Source organism: Diabrotica virgifera, chromosome 9, assembly GCF_917563875.1.
Source record: "Diabrotica virgifera virgifera chromosome 9, PGI_DIABVI_V3a".
NCBI classification, from domain to species: domain Eukaryota; kingdom Metazoa; phylum Arthropoda; class Insecta; order Coleoptera; family Chrysomelidae; genus Diabrotica; species Diabrotica virgifera.
In genome coordinates, this window is record NC_065451.1 from 193,161,883 (window position 1) to 193,187,640 (window position 25,758).

Sequence of the window (25,758 nt, forward strand, 5' to 3'; positions counted from 1 at the left end):
AGCTGTTCCTTGTGGAATTTTTGTAATAAACTATTCTAAATAAGAAATAAGCCACAATTTAACTTAAAAAATAATTTTACTAACGTTTCGACGCCCAAATCGGATGTCGAAACGTTAATAAAATCATTTTTTTAGTTCAATTGTGGCTTATTTCCCATTTAGAATAGTTTATTACATATATTGTATGACCTAATTAGATGAGCTAATCCAAGATCCCACAAATAACTTAGTAGAACAACGATTATAAAAACAAATTAAGACTTTTAATTAAAAACGTAAGAAATAATAACTGACAAAATAGAAATTGCAAATGAATTAAATACGCATTACAGTACATTAGGACAAAAAATAACCATTTGTAATGATACATCGTAATGGTACATATCAGACATCGTATCATGTACCTACCTCAGCCACAAAGTGTAAATAAAAATAATATGCCAAACAACAAAGCAAAATATCTTCGTGCGACTCAATTCTTATTTTGTGAAAAGGATAGGTGCGTCAAAACTACCGCACGGAAAACGCTCGCACGTTCAAAATTCTTATAATGTGAAACAGTCCTTAGCCTTAAAATAAATATGCGTTGATAGACGCACTAGTGTACTTGAAGCGGCCAATCTCTGCAAAGAGTCCCTTTTATCACAGGATTTACAGATGAGTAAGACAGTTCTTCCTTTGATGTATTGATCCACCGCAGAAGGCACATTTGTGTGCTGACCTTAAAGAGATATCAGTACAGTTCGTAGCACCTGTCACTTTCAGAATAGGGAACTTGCAAATTTTTTTTATTACATAATAATGTTCAGTTTTGTATAAAAATGAGATTTTAAAAATTTCACGCTTCAAAAACTCATAATAACTTAGAAGTACAAATTTAAAGTCTTCTGTATCTTAAAATAGTTCAAATGACCCGTGCGTCACAGAGTTTAACTATATGGTTCCGTTTATGGTTATATTTGGGTATATTCTTCTTCTTCTTCTTCTTTAGTTTATTGGCCTCCAGCTACTTGGGTATTTGTCCAGCCCGTCGTCGCGTAATAAAGGAAAATATTTATATTCTAATGACATTTATCGTATGTCATTGTAATAATATATACCAGTTTGTTGAGATTGGAGTTTGATACAGTTTTTGAAGGAAAGGAAAGAAGGTTTACTATGGAAAATAAAACCATTTTGTAGAAGTACAAGTTTTCTATGAATAGTTCAAACGATCAAAAACACTTGTAACGTCACATAACTGTATTTTCTACTGATGTTTATAATGTCTGATTTAAAATTATATATACAATTTTGTTTACGAATGTAAACATATAACCGGATGACGTCACGACGCGTTTTGGGCTGGCTGGTATAAGTTGAATTTTTAATCGTCTTTAGGGGCCAAACGAAAGACAAAACAAAACTTTTTTATCTTTGATACATGTTTCAAATTATGTTCTGTTGTGATTTATAACATTTTCTTCGAATTTAAAATTTTATGTAAGTTCCCTATTAGTTGGAGAGCTCTGTGACTCGAATTGATAGTTAGCAGGTAGAGCTAGTATTTCGATTTGCATAAACCTGACAGTTGAGTTCTGCATTTTCTATCGAAATACCTATGTTGTAAGCTATATTGTAACTCGTTATTTTTTTAGACAGGGTAGATAAATGAACGAATTAACATTTACTTTATATTTATTTGTGATTACATATCGCCGATAAACAGTGTACAAATCAATAAAAACCTTAATTTTGCGCATAAAACTAAAATATATATTACACTTTGAGTAAAAACATCAATCATATCTCTCCAAACTATGGCGCGTTCGGATTCATTTTTCAGACGGACAAACCGGCCTTTTGGCGACATCTTTGCATTAAAGCTCTGAGCATGAACTGTTTCCTGGACAAGGTTCGCACTTGTCTCAAAAACACCTCTAAATCGATGACTCCACATCTCAATGCCTCTCCCATGTAATAAATAGTGTCTTCTAAGGCAGCTTCTTCAGCGAATGCATTCAATAATCTAAAATTAAAAAAAACGTGAAGACTCTTTGAATTATAAATTAAAAAATATTAACCTTTTTACACCTTCTTACACACAAGATACAGTATGTCTACGTAATTTGGAACCATATGGGAAACTTTATTATTAATTTTTTGAAAAATAGTGATTCCTAATAAAAAGCTCTCTACGGTCTAAAATCTAAAGGCACGTATTCATACGTTGATGCTTCGTGCTCCGTGTAGCTGCTAAAATGGATACGGCATGCGCTCCCCTACATATAAACGGGAAACCGGTTGAATCGAAGAGGGTGAGTGTCGAGCGGCGAGCACCAACGTATCCACTATGTGGAGCTGCTACACGGACCACGGAACACCAACGTATGGATACGTACGGAATGGGACGTTTCGATGCCGCCGGTTCATCGCCGGCCGTTTCGATGCCGCCGGTTCATCGCCAGTCCATTTCATCGCCGTCATATCTCGCATTTCCTAGAATTTCTAATTAATACTCAAAATAACTAATAATTGTAACTGTCGAAAATCCGGAAATATATCAGATAGCGATTAATTGACTGGCGATGAATCGGCCGGCATCGGCATCGAACTGGCGGCATCGAAACGGCGGCGATGAAACGTCCTAGACCCTGATACGTACCTTAACATGCAACCATCAAATATCGAATTTTATCAATCTTATACGAGGTAGGTATGCCAAAAAATATGAATGTCGCTCAATATTTAAGTACATTTATATTTCACAATATCGAAAATTGCTATTATGAAAAGTTGTTTGAAATTAAAAACTATACTAATATGCAATTACATCCTTCCGGTTGAAAAAAAAATATTGCAAATTTTTCTCAAGTTACTGATACCGATCACAACTTTTATTTATTACAAATATGATAACTCTTCGGTTCCGATAGAAAAAAGGTTATTTAACTCTTCGATGTTCATTAGATTTGGAGTTACTACAAATAAAATGATTTTGGATGGTGAACTGATTGTAAAAAAGCAATAGTTTTAAGTACCTGAGATCGGTATTACAGAGTAATGGAGAAATAGATGGAGATGCACGCAGTAGAATTAGGGCTGGATGGATGAAGTGGAAGGAAGCGAGTGGTGTGCTGTGTGACAGGAAAATTCCAATGAAGTTGAAGGAAAAATTCTATAAAACAGCCATAAGACCGGCTGTGATGTACAGAACTGAATGTTGTGCAGTGAAAAAGAAAGAGGAACAACAAATGCATGTGGCGGAAATGAGAATGCTTAGATGGATGAGTGGAGTGACAAAAAAGGATAAAATTAAAAATAAAAAATATTAGGGGAAGTCTAGGTGTGGCACCAATTGATGCCAAAATGAAAGAGCATAGGTTGAGATGGTTTGGTCATGTTCAACGTCGAGACGCTAATCATCCAATACGAAGAATTGCTGAAGTGCAGATTCCTGGAAGAAGTTGAAGAGGAAGACCAAAGAAGACGTGGGGGAGACGATTAGGCAGGACATGTTGGTAAAGGGGATTAATATTGATATGACCCAAGACAGAATTGTATGGAGAAATGCAATTAGGGAAGCCGATCCCGCGTAGGGATAAAGGCAAAGAGAATGATGATGATGATGTTCATTAGATTTTTAACTTACCTAATTTGTTTTGTAAAAATGTCCTTATCATTTTTTATGGGAAAAGAAGATTTATCATTTGTAATGAATAAAAATAATGTTTGGGTATCCGTAATTTGAGAAAGATTTCCAATTTTTTTTTTTTAATTAGAAGTACATTAACGAGACGTACACCGGAAAACAAACCTCCGTGTCTATAAAATATAATCAAGCCCATAGTAAGTTAAGGGTGTGAAACATGGGTTATAACACAGAAATCTGTCAATGTATTAGATATATTCGAAAGAAAAATATTACATAGCATACTGGGCACAATAAGTGAAAGCAAAAACTGACGAATTAGATATGTGTAATAAAAAAATCTACGCACAATATAGCAAACCAACACTAGCACAATACACTAGGCTGCAGAAATTACGGTTGGAAGGGCAGCATATTTACAAATGCTCCTATACCACTGCACTGTGCAAGTGCTGAAATCGGTTAGCCTTTGAAATACACTATTTCGCTACAAACCCTCATTGATTTAGGCACCTATTAAATTATAATTTTTGTCAAATTGATTGTCATTATATTATATATATATATATATATATATATATATATATATATATATATATATATATATATATATATTGTATTTGCGTCCCTCGTGGCTTCTGTATAGTTTTGACTCTTCGTGACTTCCGATCAATATACAGCGTGTATATTAACAAGAATAATTTCATACAGTTAGCGCTCGCTTTGGCATCCGTTATACTGGCAACAACGTACTTATAATATCAAGTAAAATATTTAACCTTGGTCGTGTTTAAGTGCAAATTTAGTTGTAGAACCCAGACAAATTCTATTTATAACTTTTGCCAATTAGGTGGTTTTGCTCGGATATACGATAAGGATTTGCTGTAAATTGTTTGTTTTCGTTTTTTTATACTCTTAAATCAGGTTAGAAAAACTTATTTCTTGGGTGTAGTTATGAATGATGTATTTTCTAAACTTTTAGATTTTCTATTTTATTTCGACGGAAGAAGATTATGGATTTCGGAAGATTTCGATGGAATAAGTTATATTGTAATATACTTAACAATACCACTATATACCCTTGACAAATTTTTATTTTTTAAAGTTAATAATTGTTTGATGGGCCTTTCGATAAGTTAGGTTAGGTATATTATTAAATTTTATTTTGATAATAATCGGTACTGTTTCTCTCTCTCTCTCTCTCTCTCTCTCTCTCTCTCTCTCTCTCTCTCTCTCTTCCTGTAATCCCTTCCCAGCGCATCCTTATCTGTTTTATTCTTTCGAAATTTGCTATACAAGTATTTTCCATTGCTCTCTGTTTCTCGCTCTCTGTTTGACTTATCTCCATCTCAGGCCAATTCTTTCATGATCTCTTATTACAGTTCTTCTCCAGCTATTATCAGGTCTTCCTCTTCTTCTTCTTTCGTCTGGTTGGTATTCGAGTGCTTGTTTGGTTATATTATTTCGATCCTTCCTCAGAGTCCGTGTAATTCATTTCCATTTCCTATTTTTAATCGTGACTGTTATTTTCTCTTGTTTTGTTCTTCTCCGTAGATCTATGTTTTTTATTTTATCTGGCCAGTATATTTTTAGGATTTTCCTCAACGATTTATTTATAAAGGTTTTTAATTTTTTGCTAGTTGTTTCTTCCTGTCTCTTCCTGTAAATATTTTGATTTTGGTTAATTCTGATATATCGCGTGTGTTCAAGATTTTCCTTAATGCATTATGAATATATAATGAGTGCATATTGTGCCTTTACTATCCTTTTTTCTACATCTGATCTACTAGCGCCTTTTTTTCCATGGTTGATCCCAGATAATATGTAGTTATCTACCTCCTGTATTTGTCTTCCTTGTATTTTAATTTTAGTTTCTTGGTTGCTGTTTTTTAAGTTTTGTTTTTTTTTGTCTTTATCTTCAGGTTCATTACCCTGGAGTATTTTGCAAGCTTCTTTTGCTTATGGCTGCTATGTTCGGTTAGGGGAAAAATGTCATCTGGGAACTACAAATCCTCCAACTAGTCATGCAATTTCAATCTAATACCTGTTTTATTATTGCTTACTTTCTGCATGATCCAGTCCGTTATTATTAGAAATAATGTCGGGGATAGCACACATCCTTGCTTAACTCCGCTTTGTATAACTACATCTACTACCATTTTTCCCGCATGTTCTAGTCTGGCTGTATATTTCTTGTCAAATAGTCTGATTAAGTTGATGTATTTTATCGGTAGTCCATATAGTTTTAGAATCTTCCACATTTGTTCTCTGTTTATACTATCGAATGCCTTTTCAAAGTCAAAGTCAAAGTAAACATTATGTTTATATTTTTTTGCCATTCACTAGCTTGTTCCAAGATAATTGTAGAGTACAGGAGATACAGCGGTACAGGTACAAGATACAGAGGTGCTGATAGAGTACAAATGTGGTCGATAGTGGAGCGTTTTGCGCGAAAGCCTTCTTGGTTGCTTCTTAGTCTTAGTTTCTTGTCTATTTCTGGCTTCAGTCTATTCAATATGATATTTGACATTATTTTGAATGTGGCACTTAGCAGTGTTATTGCTCGCCAATTCTCGCATTTATTTAAATCGCCCTTTTTTGGTGTCTTAATGGTTACACCCTCGTTCCATTTCTGTGGGAGCTCCTGGTCGGCCCATATCTTGAGTTTGTGTAACATTTCTACTAATTTGTTTGCGCCGGCCTTTATTAAATTTATCGGTAGGTTGTCGCTTTCAGCGGCTTTGCCATTTTTTTAGTTGATTCAGTGTGTTTTGTATTTCTTCTTTCGTAATTTCAATTGTTCTAATGTTTATTTCCTGTATTACGTTATCTTCGTCTATATCTGGTGTTTGGAGTATATTTCCTCGCAGTGTTGTTTTCATCTTTGTATTATTTTATGTTCTGATTTAATTATATTCCCTTGTTTATCTTTGATTTGTTTATTACTGTTTAGTGTTTTCCCTGTCAAATTTCGGATGATATTGTACTGTATCTTCAGGTCGTTTTTTTGCGCAGCTTTTTCTGACATTTTTACCATATCATATACATAGTATCTTTTGTCTTTCCTGGCTTGCTTTTTAACCGCTATATTTTTTCTTTGTATTTCCTTTCTACTGCTTTTTCCTTCTTCGGTTGCTTCTTTTTGTAACATTTTTTTTTAAGTTTCTTTCTTTCTTCTCTTAGTTGCAATAGTCCAGAAAAATAAGGTTTTTGTCGGGACACTTGACCAGCCAGGTTGCAAATGGGTTTTTTGGAGTTATACCTATTACATTATAAATACAACAATGCCCGTCACAGTTCGGACGAGAATTTTAGTAATTAACAAATAAGGGTCAAATATGACAGTTTTTCGTTTAAATCGCTACAGGTAAAAATAAGGTAATTAAATATCTTATTTAGATTATTCACCTTTTAGTAGATAAGCAAAGGTTTAAAATTTTTTAAATTTTGATCCGATTATTTGTTACTTCGGAAATTGCAAAATAAAACTAAATTTCGAAAATAAAAAAATTGTTATAACTTATAAAAAAATTGTTATAAAAATAAAATTAAGACTTTGATATTGCATGAAATGTTGAGTCAAACAGTCCATAATGCACAATAAATTTCAAGACGATTTGTCAATTAGTTTAAATTTTATTCGATTTGCTTATCACAAAGAGATTTTTGCAATGTTATTGTTCAGAAAATTATAATAATACAGCAATTCTGTGGAAACCACAGGAAAGAAGAATACTTATATTTTTAACTTATTTAAAAAATCAATAAGAAGTCATTTTTAGCATTCTGAAAACATTTTACGAAAGTAGAATCATTTTTGGCTTCTAAACAATTTTAATAACCATATTAACATATTGACTAAATCTGCGTTGGGATTTGAAAAGCTGATATTTTTATAAGAATTTTCCAAAAAAAAATTTTTCGCCTAGGTTAATTACGAGCAAAGTTAGCCACTTTTATTACTTATTTAACTCACAGTTACTTCTATGTACATAAAATTCTCCTGTAACAGTGTTAGTTATCATATTCCTCCGAAACGGCTTGACCGATTTTTATGAAATTTTACACGTATATTCTGTAGGACTGAAAATAGGTGGTAATCTATTATTTACACCCATACGTTATAAGGGGGGTTGCCCCCTGCCACTTTTTTATTGTTTTGGAGAAAATTGTCTACCTTCATTTTATATTATGTACCATTAAAAATATATACAACCCTTAATTTTCACCTTTCTACCACCAACCCCTATTTTTTAATAGTTATCTATTTATTTACATCTATAAAATTCTCCTGTCGTAATGTTAGTTGCCATAATCCTCCGATACCGCTTGAACGATTTTTATGAAATTATATATGTAGGTATACATATACTTGTATATGTATACATAACATTTTGTATTGTTAGGTGGGTATATGTGTACATAACATACTCTACAAAACTACAGGTATATATAAATTTAAAAAATAATGATCAAAGTCCATCAACAAACTCCGGAGATATTAAGCGCAACATATCTTTGAAAAGTTAATTTCATTTTTTGAGTGCACGGATTTTAATAATTCCGCTCCACAGACCACGAGTCGATTTCGTTAGGACGTCATTTTTAAAGATATATTAACAACTCTGTTCAAGTTTACTCAAACTTTTACACATAAACTATATACATACCTTGAACTTTAAAATAGCGCTAGTTAGGTTTCTTAATTGTTATAAAGAAACTAGTTGTGAATTAAATAAAAAAAAGTGCCTAACTTTGACCGTAATTAATCAAGGTAAAAGTTTTTTTTGACATTTATGTAATAGTACACATCGAAAACAATGTGATAACTACAGGGGTAATTTGTGTTACTAAAAGATAAATTTTTCATATCTACAGTATTTTTTGATAAAATGCATATTTTTCGAGGTATTCTCAAAAAACCCTCTAAAAAAGTCGATTTTTTCGTCGAAAAACTGTTACTTTCAAGCGCGAATAACTCGAAAAATATTAGTTTTACGAAGAAAATGTAAAAAACATTTCTTTCTTAGAATTACTTTTTACATCGATTTACATGGTTAAAATGCAATAAAAATTTCCCGTCCCCGAGATGGGGTGGCAACCACCCCAAGCTTTTAGCGTACAGCGGCATGATATAGAAAATGATCCTTGGCCTATTCCCTACGCCCTACCTTCTGTGAAAATTTCAAGTAAATCCATGCTGGACGAAAAAATTGCGAGTCAAAATGCTTCATTTCCTCGACTATAGAAGGAGGAGAAACAATCAGTAAATGTAACGAATATAAATACCTGGGTATGAATATGAAAATCACGAATGATGGAACACTAGACGGAGCCGTTAAAGAACGAAACACTCAGGGCAGGAAAGCAATTAGGCTCCTAAACTCAGTACTCTGGGACAAGCAGGTAAACAACCAAAACAAGAAAAAGATCTATAACGCCGTAGTGAAAAGCGTTATAACATACAGCTGCGAAGTATGGCATATGAAGGAAAAATCAAAACGAATGTTAGAGGTCACCGAAATGGATTTCTGGAGAAGGGCTGCAGGAAGATCAAGAAGAGAACATGTCACCAATGAACGGATACGAGAAATAATGAAGGTCACACATACAATAAATGACGAAACCAACGAAATACAACTACGATGGTTTGGTCACGTATAAAGAATGCATGAAGACAGAATCCCAAAACAAGGGCAAAAATGGAAACTGCAAGATAGAAGAAGATGAGGTAGACCGAGGAAAAGTTGGCAGGCAGGAATAAACAAAGCCATGGATGAAAGAGGTCTGCAAGTAGATCAATGTACGGACAGAGAGGAATGGCGAACGGGTATCGGAAGACGAAGAACGTTATAAACCGATAATATAATAATAATGTAAAAGTACCAGCTTTTTAAATCCTAAAGTCTAGGGATGGCGCTTGTTGAACAAAAAACCGGTTTTTGGTTATACCGGTTTTTTTAACTTACGGTTTATCCTGGCGGTTATAAGCGGTCAAAAAATCGGTTGTTCCAAAAACAGGTTTTCGGTTTTTTTTAATCAAAAGCAAATACTCAATAAGTTATAATGTTACATTTATATTGCACTTTAGTTTGCTCAATTTTCCTCCCGAAAAATTCCCCAACCAATTCAACCTATAAAAATTTTCCCAGGCGCTTTCAAGTTACCCTAAAAATGGGCCAGAGTACCCCAATCTCTGATTCGTCGCTCGTTGTAGACGGCGTCGGCGTATATTGCGTTGTCAATAATTGGGATATTCCCAAAAGTGATGATCCTATCGATCTATCAAAATGTCCCTTGGATCTATCAAGTTTTAAAAAATGTCCAAATGACTTATAGGTATTTTACAAAATAAATTCGATAAACCAATTCAGTATTTACTTCTCTATTGCCATCAAAAAATTTCAGTAGGTAATATTTTTTAATACGTTTGTATAATACCTACCATTTATTTCGTAAGAATTATTTATTGTTTAAAAATTACATAATGGAGATTCCTAATCGTATTTCGGTATTCACATTATACAAGAGTCTCAAGTCTCAAGTACTCAAGTATAAACAATTTTTTAGCTGATGATGGTTGGAATATCGATTTCAAGCAGATCACATACTTTTATGTAAATATTATCATCACATGCACCATTTCACCAGTCTTTGAAACATTTATTAATCTATAAATAACTATTCTCAAAATTGTTTCATAAAAGCTGATGTGACACTTTCGTCCAGTTCTCTATTAGTAAATAAAAGTTGAATTATGGTTGTTTGGGTTAATTACTTCGCATTTATTATTTATAATATTATATGATTAAGATCGAAAATATATAGAAATTTCTTCATTTTTCTCTAAATTAATTTTTTTCCACAGGCAACTTATTCGGTTTTTCAATGCTTATTACTTTAAAAAGAAAAAAACTAGTTATAACCGGGACAAAAAAACAACCGGTAAAACCGGTTGTTTCGAATTAAAAAAACTGGGTTTAGGTTATAACCGGTAGGTTTTTTCCATCCCTTAGTCGATTAATTTAGTTTGCAGTCAATACTAACAAAGTTATTCAAATTGTTTATAAGCCAAAAATGACTCTACTTTACTAAAATATTTTCGGAATAATAAAAATGAGTTTTTATTATTTTTTAAAAAACTTTGAAAACATAAGTATTCTTCTTTCATGTAGTTTCCACAAAATTGCTGTATCATTATTATTTTATGAAGAAAAGCATGCTTTATCATTGCAAAGAAAAGGATTTTTTATTAAACAAATTGAATAAAATGTAAACTAATTGACGAATCACCTTGAAATTTTTTGTTATATCTGGACTGAACATGGACTGTTTGACCCAATTTTTCATGTAATATCAGTCTTAAGTATATTTTTGCAAAAGTTTATTTTTGCAACTTTCGAAGCAACAAATAATCGTACCAAAATTCAAAAACTGCCATTTTAAACCTTTGTTCATCTACTAAAAATGAATACTCTATCTGATATAAGATATTTAATTACTTATTTTTACCTGCAGCGACTTAAACGAAAAGACTGTAATTTTCAGGGCCGTGCCGTTCTATGATGCGGTGAGGCAGCCGCATCAGGCGGCATCACAAGGGGGCGGCATAATCAGTAAAATCTATTATCTTCTTCTTCTTTAAGTGCCGTCTCCTAATCGGAGGTTGGATATCATCATCACTATCTTTAATCTATCCACCTCTGCTCTAAAGAGTTCTATAGAACTGCATCTAAACCAGTCCCTTAAATTCTTTAACCGTGACATTCTCCTTCTTCCAATGGACACGCGCCAACTCGTAACTCTTAATGACAAACTTTTTCAAATCAAAATGTACACCGGCCAATTCGTAACTTTTTTATTACCTGACCCTCCCAACTTGCAACTTATACAGGTGAATTCGAAACCATTGTTTAATTCTAATTCTATTTACACATAAACATTACATCTACTGGTAATGCAGCAGAGTTATGCTCCACGTAACGTAGAGCCACACCCAGAGCTTTAGTGGCATCTGCGTGTGACACTCAATATGACAGGGAAACTTCTTCCTCGCTTTCTTCATCTTCATTAGTCATTAGGGTTGCCTTGAGGTTGAACCAAGTCTACAATGTATTCATCCGTAAATTCTTCGCTTCCTTTGTCGTCAGCTTCAATCCATTCTGTAATTACACTTTCTTCTTAGTTTTCTGATCCATCTTGTATAGGGGAACGGGGAAAAATGGAGCTTATTCAAATTAGAAATCAAGCCATGGAGTTAACGACTAAGCACAAATGATGACACTGGCTCTGCATCAGTGACATCAATCTGAGATGGGTGGAAGAGGGAGAGAGACAGGCACAGCGACTCAAAATCAACGACAAAGTAAACTTTCAATTTATAAGTTAGGCTAACTTTCGGATAATCCGACCTTTTCGGAATCCGAACAGGCTGTCCCCCCAATTAGTTAGGATTTGCGGGGTTTTACTGTATATAGGTACCTACTATAATATTTGCGTTCCAATCGGCTGGTAGTCTGTTTTGTTCATATTTTTTGTTGTATTAGCTGGTTTATTTCCTAATGTAATTCTCTTCCTCTGTATTTTTTTCCACTGTTATTTCATTTTCTTCTTCTGCTTTTCCGTTTTCTATGTTTTTAATATTTGTTTTTGTACGTTTTCTTCTGTGAAAATTTCTACTTCGTTGTTATCTTGTTCTTCTTCATCTGTTTCCTTCATACCGAATAGCATTTTTTCGTAATATTCTTCTCATATTCTGCCGATCTGTTTGTCTTCAAACAGGGTTTCTCTTTTTTTTTGTTTTTTAGTACTCTTGTTTTAATCCTGGACGTATTTTTTTATCTGACTTTTTTGTAAAATTGTTATATTTGATGGTTTTCTGTCTTTTTTTAATGTCCTCCAGCGAAACCCGTCATTTTTCTTCTTTTTATTTGTTGAGTTTGCTGTGTTTCTCGCTATTTTTTATTCTTCCCTGTTTTGTTTTGACGGATTGGTTGTTTATCCACGTCATTCTAGCGTAGTTTTTTAGTTTTCTGCGTTTCGCAGTCTTGATCGTACGTAAATTACACATTTAAAATTGAAAAGGATTTATAGGTTCCAAATTAGCTAAAAGACGGTGTTTCAATCCCTGTTTGTGTATTATCGCTCCAAACCCTTCTTGGCAGTAGCGCACCCAGGGGGGGGTTTGGGAGTTAAACCCCCTCTCCCCCAGGGCATATGAAAAATATATAAATAATAGCAGGAAAATGTAACTTGTCTTTCACAAAATATAGAAAAAAATTTCGACGCCCAAGCCAACCCCCTTCCCCCCAGAGAAAAATTATAAGTGCGCTACTGCTGCTTGGATGTGTCCCGTTTTTTCTAATTTATGATATGGTCACCCTACAGTAGAAACGCTTCTTAATTCACGAGAGTATTCTACACACTTGTTCTTAATCCAGGATACAGTTTTTTGTGTCAAATTAGAATTTCATAATGGTAGATAAGTTTATTTTAATTTTCTAATCTATTTCAACAGTAGGGCCCCCGCATACTGCAGACTTTTTACCTGCCGATAGTTTAGTCGGGTTGGGCAAAATTAAAGATTTTTCTTTTTAAAATATGTAAGAATGTAGTTCGTTTGGTATGGCATGAGTGCTTTAATTTTTTTTAAGTATGTATTCTATTTGTTTTTAATTTTGTAGACTAGCAGACTTAACTACTTTATGTAATGTGAAATTTAAGACTTACTACTATATTTTAAATATTTTATTAATACATTGTTAATTATACAAAAAAATATCATTAATATATCACAACAATATTTTTTTCAACATACTAAAATAATCAATTATAAAAATATCCGAAGTCTAAATTCCAACATTTGAGGTGACAACAGCGCAGTGGAAGCCATGAGGACATAAACTCAAATATACGGAGACCACTACAACCGCAAACTGAATAAATATATATTTGGATGCCATCAAAACCGTTAAAGTGGTTTTAGATATACAGCAAGCGAACATGGCGCGCCTGACGGCAATTGCTCCAAGTAATGTGTATATTATTATACAGATAACGTGACTGAGGACGTCCGGCCAATATTTTGCGTAAGCATTGTAGGAAGTGGTACCTTTCATTTGCGATACATTTTAGGGAAAGTCCTCGTGGCAACCGTATATCGGAGTTCACGAAGACCTGGAAGCCACGAGATACTACGGTTTAACATGGGGGGACGTCATAAGATGCTAAAAATAAATATATATATATATATATATATATATATATATATATAAAACAAGGTTGAAATATTGGGGTAGCAGCAATCTCAAAGAAAACTCTTTATAATAATTCCAAGCTTTCGATAATGTTTATTATCATCTTCAGGAAACTACAAATATAAATATACAGTATTTAACAATTAGTCTAACTAAAATCAATAAAAATTGTTATCTTTGTGCCATCAAAAATCCAAAACACCATAGTTTTCTCTCACTAAACTAGGTGTCTAGGATCCCCAGAAACACAAAAATAACAAAATATTGCTCTGAGAAATGCAGAGCTAATACTCTCATTTTTATTGATTTTAGTTATTTTATTTATTTTCAATTTTTATTGATTTTAGTTAGACTAATTGTTAAATACTGTATATTTATATTTGTAGTTTCCTGAAGATGATAATAAACATTATCGAAAGCTTGGAATTATTATAAAGAGTTTTCTTTGAGATTGCTGCTACCCCAATATTTCAACCTTGTTTCCTAACTGTTCAGCAAAGATTATATACCTGTTATATATATATATATATATATATATATATATATATATATATATATATATATATATATAGTCTTTTGAGTCCCTTTTACTTTTCAGTGTCGGGACTGGCACATCCTTTCACGTGTGTACAAATGTTGACCATTGTTTCTTATTGTATGCTAATCGGCTTGCTTCTGCTATTGTTTTCCCCTTCCTTTGGATGATTTTAGCGACTACTGTATCCCAATCTTCTCTAGGTCTTCCTCTACTTCTTTTCTTTTGTATCCTGGCTTCCCATATTTTCTTCACCGGTATGTTGTCTTTCATTCTTTTCATGTGTCCCCACCAACTTAGTTGTTTTTCTTCAATATACTCAAGTACAGATTTCGTCTTAAGATCTGTGCGTATATCTGTGCTTCTTATTCTGTCTCTCATTGTCACTCCTCTAACTCTTCGTAAATACTTCATTTCTAGGGCTTGTATCTTGCTTTTTAGTTTTCTAGTTAGTATCCATGATTCACAGCCGTATGTGAGCACTGGTCTATATATGGTGTTGAATACAGTTAGTTTGGTTTTTCTTGTGATTTCCTTTTTGTTTAAGAAGCTATTTTTTATTGCATGAAATAGTTTTGATGTTTTACTTATCCTCTCTTCAACATCTTTGTCCTGCCTTCCATTATTTTCGATTGTAACGCCCAAGTATAATTTTAATTTTTAGCAATTGTAAGTAATTTTTTTAGTTAAATATAAGAAATTTTGATTATTATTACAGTCCATTCTATCGAAGTTGTCCATAAAATTAAATTATAAGACATCTATTAAATTATGATGCCTAAGTTTTTATTGCAATTAATATTATTGTAAGTATTGTATACTTCAATTTATTCTATTTAAATAGAAATGTCGAACCTGCAATAAACCTAGCATAGGTACTTCAGAATGTGTTTTTTGACTCTAACCCGAGAAACAAATAAAACAAAAATTAAAACAAAAACGCCAATGAATAAGAAACAAATAAATATTTTTGAAGTTATACTTCTTTACGCGCGATATGAGGGTGAATTTTTATATGTTAAAACCTATGATCCGGGCGCATGCGCAATATAACTTTGTTCCGATTTAATGTTCAAATGACATGTCAAAAATTATCCAATATGGCAGCTGTAGCGCAGATGTGGTTTGGACGGTTGACGGTTTGGTTATGTATGGTTGTTGCGTTTTAAAATTTGTGGGAAGAGAAACAACAAACAAAGGTTAGTTAATAGTTATACTGCCTTTTTAAATAGTTTTCATATTATATTTTTGAAGTTATACTTCAAAATGTTTTAATTTATGTATGTATCAGTCCAGAAAAGGTGTGGAAAGAATATATTAGTGTTTTTAAATATATTTTTCTACAAACGTGTTAAAAATGCAATTTTTAGGACTCCATAGGAGCGTTAAAAATGCTACTTTAAGGCACTAGTGCTTTAAAATTTTTAAGGCACTGCAGTTAAAAGTGAATTGTCAAATTGTGAAACGTCAAAATATTTATATTTCATTTATTAACATTAATATTAATAATACAACTTGCGCAATTTGAAAAAGGTGGTTTAAAAGGTTTTTTATTATAATTTTGTGTCTTTGGATTTGTCTTCCTTGGGCGTAAAATAATAAAATATCTATTTTTATATTTCACTTGTCACCGTGATGTATAATTATGTATATCTGAAAGGTAAGTACCATGTGGCTTGATGGCCTTGTTGGTAGAGCATTGGACCAGAGATAAAAAAATCGCGAGATTGCGGGTTCAAATCCCGGACGATTCATATTTTTTTCTTTTTTTTTTAATATTTGGCATTGTTAAGTTTTGGTTCATTTTTGGTAACTATTGTTAATTTTTTGTATTGTAACTGTTAAGTAGGTATATTTATTTCGATGAAATTATATTATAATAGAAGTGTAACTTCTTACGTGCGTACAAAGTACACACACATTCTTTTTTTATTATTATTTATTTATAAGTACAGATTATATAATTACTCGTATACAGTGCGTCCATAAAGTAACGCATAAATTCATTATTAACTAAATAAACATTATTCGAAATTATCGAAACAGGTCGATTTTTGATTTGAATTTATGATTTTTTGGCATATATATCAGACCAGTGACGTAATTCGTCTGGACGTGATGACGTAATCGATGATTTTTTCAATAAGAACAGGGATCGTGTGATAGCTCATTTGAAAGGCAATTCAATTTTCTATTCAGTAATACAAACATTAACATAATTATTTATACAGGGTGTACAAAAACAATTTTTAATTAAATTGATTGGCACAAAAAGAAGAACTTGCGTAGTTTATTTAATTCAAAATACATTTTACTGCTGTCAAAAAACAGAAATAAATTATTTATTTCAAATATAAACTTTATTTTTTACCCACCTGCCTCTTGACAGTTTGAACATTTAATTTAAGCGAAAATCAATGTTTATTTGACAAATAAAAATTTTATTTCTGTTTTATGACAGCAGTAAAATGTATTTTGAATTAAATAAATTACGCACATTCGTCTTTTTGGGTCAATTAATTAATAGAAAAAAATTTGGACACACTGTATAAATAATTATGTTAATGTTTATATTATTGAATAGAGAATTGAATTGCCTTTCAAATGAGCTAGCACACGACCCCTATTCTTCTTTAAAAAATCATCGATTACGTCATCACGTTCAGACCGATGACGACACTAGTATGATATATATGCCAAATATCATAAAGTAAAATCAAAACTCGACCTGTTTCGGTAATTTCTAATAATTTTTTGATTATTTAGCTAATAATGAATTTATGCGATACTTTATGGACGCACTGTATACGATTGAAAAATATTTATTTCTTTTTTATTCAGTGGCGTTTTTTTATAATTTTTGTTTGATTTGTTTCTCGGGTTAGGGTCAAAAAAACACATTCTAAAATATGCTAGGTTATCAATCACAAACAAGTCTGGCTAATTGGCTCTGCCAAAGACATTTTTCAGAAAAGAAAAGATATTTTTATTCCTGTTTTTCAAGCAATAAATTGAAATATAAATATACAATAATTACAATAATATTAATTGCAATAAAAACTTAGACACCAAAATTGAATAGATGTCTTATAATTTAATAGGTGCCAAAATCAATGAGGGTTTGTAGTGTAATAGTGTATATCAAAGGCTAAGCGATTTCAGCACTCTGGTGCCGTAGTATAGGAGCATCTGTAAATATGCGGCAGGGCACATGGTCTGCGTGCATGAGAACAAAATCCCCAGAAAATTACTAAATGCAAGAATGCAAGGAAAAAGACCTGTTGGAAGGCCAAAAAAGAGATTGGAGGACGAAGTAGATGAGGATGCCAAAAACCGCCTAAAACGCGTTCATGGAAAAGAACAGCTGTAAATCGAGATGACTGGAGAAGCATGCTGAAGGAGGCCATGGCCCAGTGTGGGCTGTAGTGTCATTGAATGGATGGCATTGCATATAGCATCGTTTTTAATTCTAAACAACTTTTCATAACAATAATTTTCGATATTGTGAAATATAAAGGTATGTATTTGATTCTTGAGTGAAATTCTTATTTTTTGGCATACCTCCTAGATTGATAAAATTTGATATTTGATGGTTGCATCTTAGGTTTTAGATCATTCACTTTTTTCATAAAATTAATAATAAAGAAATTTCCCATATGGTTCCAAGTTACGTAGACACACTGTATAAACTGCTGCCTATTTAAATTTGATGAATGCTGAAGTTCGACGGCACTCTCGACCATAGCAGTTTTCAAGACAACTGTTTTAACACTTATTTTTCACAGAAACGCACTAAGAAAGGAAATATTCACAAAAAAGGATGAAAAAAGCGTAAAGTATACAGAGTGAGCTTTTACTGCGACATTGCTCAATAATTCCATTTTGGTACAGAATATCCAAAAAAGTTATTTAGAAAAAATGTAGGCAATGATATTCTTCAGGCTTGGATAATTTGACGAAATTTACAGAGTGATTAATAACTATGTGGTAAAAGCAAACATAAAATGTTTTAAATAGGATACCCTGTATATTTTTTCGTATGAAGATTCTTATCATGGTCACTGGCTTACAATATGGGGTTGACACTACGATACAAGGTATTTGACGAGTTATGACCATTTTTATAAAGAAATCGCTATGAAATGAACACACTTTATATAGAGAAGAAATAAATAAATAAGTATTCATTTTATATAAGGTAAACAATATGTTCTAGTTTTCAAAAGTAAGTTTAACAGAAATTATTGACAAGTAATAGGCTGAACTACAAAAGAAAATTACGTTTTTCTCACATTTTATAAATGTACAACCCTATATTTCATTCTGTCAAAAGATGGGATTTATGGTACATGCAAACAAAATATTTATGGGGAAAGGTTCGAATATCTATAAGTAGATACCAGAGCCACCATGGCGTTCTTCGATAAGCATTATTATGAGAATATCACATCAAAAACTCGAAGTAGTAGATTGTGTGAAAAAAGGAAATGTTGTCAGTTATACTGACTCTTTTTATTTCTAAACCTATTGCATAAAAACATGCTTTTAGAAGATAGAGGACTATATAAATAAGTACTTACTGTTTATATAAAGGAGCTGTCGTTGTTACCGCATCATCTACATCTATAGATTCTTGATTACTTATTCGTTCTATGGCCTTATTTAGTTCTTGTTCTTTGTCTTGTAGCATTGTAATATTTTTGTCTAGATCATTCTAAAAATGTGAAAAAACAATTAATAAACAACATACCGTGAATACTTATACAGTGATGACCGTGCTAATAACTAATAAACTAGTAGAGGTGGAAATTATCGATATAAACGTATACATTCACATTACACTACATAGTTCCCCACCTTTAGACGTATGTGACAGGAGTATTTTATAAAATTCTCCTGTCACAGTGTCACGTCTGAAGGTGGGAAACTATGTAATGTAATGTTAAATTATACGTTTATATCGATAATTTCCACCTATACTAATTTCATCTCTTTTTACTGCACAATGTATTATGTTTTTCACCTTTTGTGTGATTTTGCCGGTTATTAGCGCGCTCATGACTGTATACTGGGTTGGGATAAAGTATGGAATCAAGCAAATATCTTTGAAACGAAAAGAACAATATTTATGAAACTTTGCATGCAAGTACAGTGACGCAAAAGGCATATGTTGCCATATTTTTTGTTACTACTCCACTTCCGGTTTCACCGGAAATATCCTTAACTTATTTATTTTAAATGGGACACCCTGTACATTTTTGCGGATTTTAAAAGAACTTGTTATTTTTAATTTATACATACCAAACTTTAAGAAAAAATTTGTTAAAAAGTGTCTGTAGATAATTTTTTGTATTAATACAACGTAGTAGGAAATAAACGATTGCCATCTATATATTGTACTGTAGACTAAAATAGTTGATTTTATGCACTGCATGACTTATTTGAATTTAGTATAGTAGGTAAAACTGTTACTGAACTAATAGACAGAAATAAGTTGTATTAAAAATGGTTCATTTAAGTGAAAAAGGTCGTATTGAAATATTAATGATAATCGGTTATGGTGAATTTTCATTTTTTGGAAGTGAATTTTCCAAATCGATGGATTAGACGTAGAGGATTCATAGAGTGGCCCGCTCGTTCTCCGGACCTCAACCCGTTAAATTTTTTTCTTTGGGTTATCTAAAATCACGTGTTTACGTTAGGCGACCAACATGCTTACAGGATTTGAGACAAAGAATAATTGATGAACGTGAACTAATATGTGGAGAATTCTTGCAAAAAGTGACTCACGAATTTATTTATGGGTTTGCACGTTGTCAGGAGGTGAACAGCAAACATTTTCAACATTTGAAATTATTTTTTTTTTATTTTTAATATCATTGGTGTAACGTAAATAAATTAACCTATTTTTTAACTGTAAGGAGATGTATTTCTTGTTTTAATAGTTTTTTCTTCCAAATTTGGTATGTATTTGGAATTAAAAATAACAAGTTCTTTTAAAATCTGCAAAAATATGCAGGGTGTCCCATTTAAAGTAAATAAGTTAAGGGTATTTGCGGTGAAACCGGAAGTGGAGTAGTAAAAAAATATGGCATCAGATGCCTTTTGCGTCACTGTACTTGCATGCAGAGTTATATAGGTAAATATTGTTCTTTTCATTTCAAAGATATTTGCTTGGTTCCATACTTTATCCCAACTCTGTATACTAAGTGACATAGAGAAAAGGACAAAGGTGATACTGAATTTATTATTTAAGTTAGCAAAAAACAAATAAGAGTAACGTTATGAAATCACACATGAGCTGAAAGAAATAAAATCAGGTAAAGCATCTGGATTTGTTGGCATCTATCCTGAGTTCTGGTCTAAGAGCTAGAAACGTTTTCGAGAAATAATTTTAAGACGGCTGATTCTTTCATATATTGTTCCCTATGCTTCCTCGAACACCGTGCCGGCCATCTGGCTGCTGATACAGGTTGCGTTCATTACTGCGCAGCACACCTGTACAGGTAAACACAAAATCAGGGTGATTGATTAGTGTGAAAAAGCTTAGTAGATCCGCTATAGTAATAAATAGCAATAAAAGTTAAAAACAAAAATTGTAGCTAACTTTGCGCTTCACATTACAAAATTAGTTAGAATGTTACAGGGTGTTCGATAACATAGTGGCAGACCAAACTTTTGTTTTTTAAATGGAACACCCCATATTTTATTTCATATTCGAAATTTTCTTAACTTCTCCATCACAAAAATATAAAGGTTTGTTATGTTATACAGGGTATTTACAAAGTTATAACCAATGTTCTATGAAAATCGCAATAAGTTCAGCTCTCTGTATAAATAAAAATAAGCACAACAGCAATGGTTTATTGGTGCCATATTTTTTTTGTTGATTGTCAAAATTTATAAAAATGGTTGATATTGCTAATTTTCTTTATATCGAATACAGGGTGAGTCAAAACGCAAGTACATTATTTTCACAGTAATTTTAAATAGAACACCCTAATTAATAACTTGCTCTGAAAAATGAAAATATCTCGAAAACTGACAAATTTAGGCATAGGGAATATTATACAAAAATTAAAGTACGGTAATGATATTTTTCGATAGTAATATAAAATAAAGGGTGTTCCATTTAAAATTTCTGAGAAAAGAATGTACTTGCGTTTTGATTCACCCTGTATTCGATATAAGGAAAACTACCAATATCAACAATTCTTAAAAATTTTCACAATCGACAAAAAAATATGGCACCAATAAACCATCGCTGTTGTTCTTTTTTTATTTATACAGGGAGCTGAACTTGTTACGATTTTCATAAAAAATTGGTTATAACTTTGTAAAAGCCCTATATAACATAACAAACCTTTATATTTTTGTGATGGGGAAGTTAAGAGGATTTCGAATATAAAAGAAAATATAGGATGTTCCATTTAAAAAAAACATAAGTTTGGTCTGCCATTATGTTATCGAACACCCTGTAACAATCTAACTTATTTCGTAATGTGAAGCTGAAAGTTGGCCACAATTTTTATTATTAACTTTTATTGCTATCTATTACTATAGCGGATCTACTGAGCTTTATCACATTCATCAATCACCCTGTATATTGAATTTAAATTATTTTAGGACGAAAAATTTTTTGTCATTACTTTTTAAACCACAGAAATGACTGGCAATTACAGTTTATATTTCTAATAATGTTTAAAAAGTAATGACAAAAAAATTTTTCGTCTTACAATAATTTTAAATTCGATATGTTTACCTGTACAAGTGTGCTGCTCAGTAATGAACGCAACCTGTATCAGTAACCAGATGGCCGGTACGGTGTTCGAGGAAGCATAGGGAACACTATATGAAAGAATCAGCCATCTTAAAATGATTTTTTTTCGACGTTGCTAGCTCTTGGTCCATTCCTGATACACAGTGTTGTATACACGAAACAGCGACCTTCAATGGTCTATACTGATATACTTCACTCATGCAATATTTTCTCACTTAAGGGGACTGAGTGATAAGAGGGGTTCCCCCATTTTGCAATGTTAGTTGGAAATATATGTACATAATGACTCTACGAGAGTAAGAGTACATAAAAATTTAAAAAATAATGATTAAAATGCATCAACAAGTTCCGGAGATATTGACCGCAGTATATGTGTGAAGAACTAATTTAATTTTTGAGTAAACGGATGTTACAATTCCCCTCCACTCGACCAGAGCCGATTTCTTTAGGACTTCATTTTTAAAGATTTATTAACCGCTCTGTTGAAGTTCAAAGTTTACTTAAACTTTTGAACATAAACTATATACCTTGCGTTTCAAAATGGCGCTAGTTATGTGTCCCGAACATGGTATATTTTTGCCTTATTCCCCTGGAGTAATTATGCTTATGAAGGAATAACTTATTCAATACCAAAGCATAAAAATAAAAAAACATACATACCTTTTCTTTTTCTAATCGGCTCAATATACCGTCCAACTTCAATTTTCCTTGCTTCAACTCCTCCTGTGTCCTCTTGAGCGTCTCTAGTTCAGCTTGATTCTGCTGGAATTGTTCCTTCATTCTTCTAAGCAGCTTCTCTTCCAAAGCTGTCATCAGAGATTCCCTGATATGTTCTTCTTTTATAGTACCTGTTCCGGCCTGAGGTCCAGGGGGGAAATTAAATGGATACTGCGGTTGCGAAGAAGGGTAGGGTGGATATCCTTGGAAAGAATTGTTGCTGGTTGGAGGATATGGAGGATACCCGCCGAAACCTCCTGATGCTGGTGGGTAGGGGGTAGGATACGGAGGCATGTAACCACCAGATGGTTGAGGCATGAATGCTGAAACAGAATAAGTGTATTGTAATAATTATATTTAATTTACACCGTTCTATTTATATACACTATTTATTTTCATCTTTATACAGTTGCTTTATGCTTTGGAGGCACGTAAAGTAGTTGGTTACGGCTACGTAAGTGGTCGTCTAATAATCGAATCTTAAAAAAACCCCTAATGCGAGAAGTCACGCAATCTGTCCGGTGCTTTTAAAGATATGTAAACATTAAATGACGTTTAATAAACGTCATTTTATTTTTTATATCCCGGATAATAGAGAGATATCGCAAAGGTTAACGTTAATAACGGGTCAAGACGTAAATAATGGATAACGGTCTATTTCAACACAGGCATCAAGAGAGTTATCGCAAATGTTTTGGGGCGAGGCTAAACATAGGCATAACCAGGGGGGTTTGGGGGTTATAACCCCCCCCCCCATTGGGTGAGCTCGATACGCTTAACACCATACCCGTCGGAGACCTTCCAGTAGTTGTAACCCCCCTTTCCAGTAGTTATAACCCCCTCTTAGGATTATCCTGGTTACGCCTATGAGGCTAAACGTTATTATGACAACCGACGTTTGAAATTAAATGTAACCTAGAAAATAATGTTGAGGAATACTGTAAATGTTTTTTTATTGAAAAATGAATTTGGATATTGAGCAGGTTGACATGCATTTTAATTTTAATGATTTAACCAACAATAAATATAAATAATCAGTATAAAAATAAAATAAAATATCTGAATAACTAATATCCTAAGCACAAAAAGTAGTATATTGTACACAAAATAAGAACACAAGTATTTGTCAAACAGGAAATAAGATGATTCACAAGTTTTAGTTTATAAAATTTGTATTCTACAAATTATTTTTATGTTTCATCCTAAATGTCAAATTGCCGTTAACATTATTACCGTCCCTTATTTCGACCTAAATAGCGGGACACGTTATCCGGTATTAGCGTAACATTCACTCTGCGCTTGCGTACATGTCAAAATAGCGTATTCCGCTAGTAGCGTGCGGTAAAAATGCCTTTGCGATATCTCTCTAATAATTTTATTAAGTATAAATATTTTAAACAAATTATATTATAGAGGTACGTTATAATATTTTTAACATTGTATAAAGGAATTTTATTATTTATTTATTAGTTAGATGTTACAAAAACTATCATATATTTTAAAAAATCCACGAGGAAAATAAACTTCCTGTATCTGGCTGTATACCATAAATCACAAAAATACCAAGTTTTTTGTAAAAGGTATATATTAAAATACCCCAAATAAGGGTCACATTAAAACAAAACGTTTTAGGATTAATAAATTTATCATCAGTGTTTCTAAAAGCCAAAAAATAGCATGCCTAAGCCACCAAAATGTATTGGGTAAAAACCCTTTAAATGTTATGTTACATGTTAAAATAAAAGTTTAAAGATGTTACAAATATGCCTGGATATTATCCAGGGCATCACAGGCCTCTTCCCACGTGGTTGGAATTTTTTGGAGAATTAAACCTCACTTGTTGCCATTTACATGTAACTTAGACGATGAAAAGATATAATTAAGTCCGAAAAAATCCGACAATTGTTTTTTATATGATTAGAACTGTGATACTTACAATTTGACGGATACGATTCATTGTCTTTGGCCCTAGCAAACACTGGAGGTTGTTCGCCAAATGTAACAATCATAACTTGGATTAATCCTAGCAAATCTGATTCATTCTGAAAAATAAGCAATACAGAAATATAAAATAAAAAAAACAGGCACTATGACTATGATAACAAAAATAACAAGTATTATCATATACAGAGTGGGCCAAAGAAAACAGGCCACCTCGATATTTGGCAGTATTTATTAGATTTTAAGGAAATGACGAAACAGGTCGGTTTTTTATCTAAGGGGGACACATTTTTACGATACATACTCTACCCTTCCCGTCCATTTCTCCCACCCCTTATTTTTACATAGGGAATAGGGATCGTGTGCTACCTCATTTGAAAAGTTATTCAATTCTCTATCGAGTAATGTTAACATTGACATAATTAAAAATGAATAACCATTTGCAGTCCGGGACTGCACACTGGGGTTTGTTTTGGTTGGATCAGGGAAAGCAGCATATGTGCCTCCTGATGAGAGACTAATAAGTTTCGAAACCGGTAGAGGTGCTTGATGCACTCTATGATTAGACTAGAATATGGTTTGGCTGTATTTTCGTTTTGCAACGAAATTGAAAATGGTTATTCATTTTTTATTTACATTTACTCTGATTAGAGTACAAAGGGAACCATTCGCGTTGGAACTTTACCGCGCTGAGCAGATGGGACGTGAATTGTAAATTGTAGAATTCCCTCATCTTCCTTAGTCTCAGCATCCGTATGGCTTGCAAATTGTAGAAGCCTCAGAGGTGTAACCAGAGAAGGTTCCCATTGTTTTCATTCTGGTGGGATGTAGAATAGCATTATGTTGTTTTATGTGCCATTAGAGTGAAAACTTCTTTTTTCTTTTCCCTCTTATTGAC

The 25,758-nt window shown here is 32.6% G+C and overlaps 1 protein-coding gene across 2 annotated transcripts in view; it reads right to left on the bottom strand.

Annotated features, from left to right (window-relative positions):
* Nucleotides 1-1,659: 1,659 nt before the first annotated feature.
* LOC126892919 (tumor susceptibility gene 101 protein) overlaps nucleotides 1,660-25,758 on the bottom strand; it is a 42,180-nt gene continuing 18,081 nt past the window's right edge. For both annotated transcript variants that reach the window (XM_050662834.1, XM_050662835.1), the window contains exons 4-7: nucleotides 24,856-24,961; nucleotides 22,863-23,242; nucleotides 19,003-19,136; nucleotides 1,660-2,008 (exon numbers count right to left, since the gene is read on the bottom strand). In XM_050662834.1, the coding sequence (XP_050518791.1) occupies nucleotides 1,822-2,008; nucleotides 19,003-19,136; nucleotides 22,863-23,242; nucleotides 24,856-24,961 (807 nt within the window). In that variant the 3' untranslated portion in view covers nucleotides 1,660-1,821. The remainder of the gene's footprint in view (nucleotides 2,009-19,002; nucleotides 19,137-22,862; nucleotides 23,243-24,855; nucleotides 24,962-25,758) is intronic.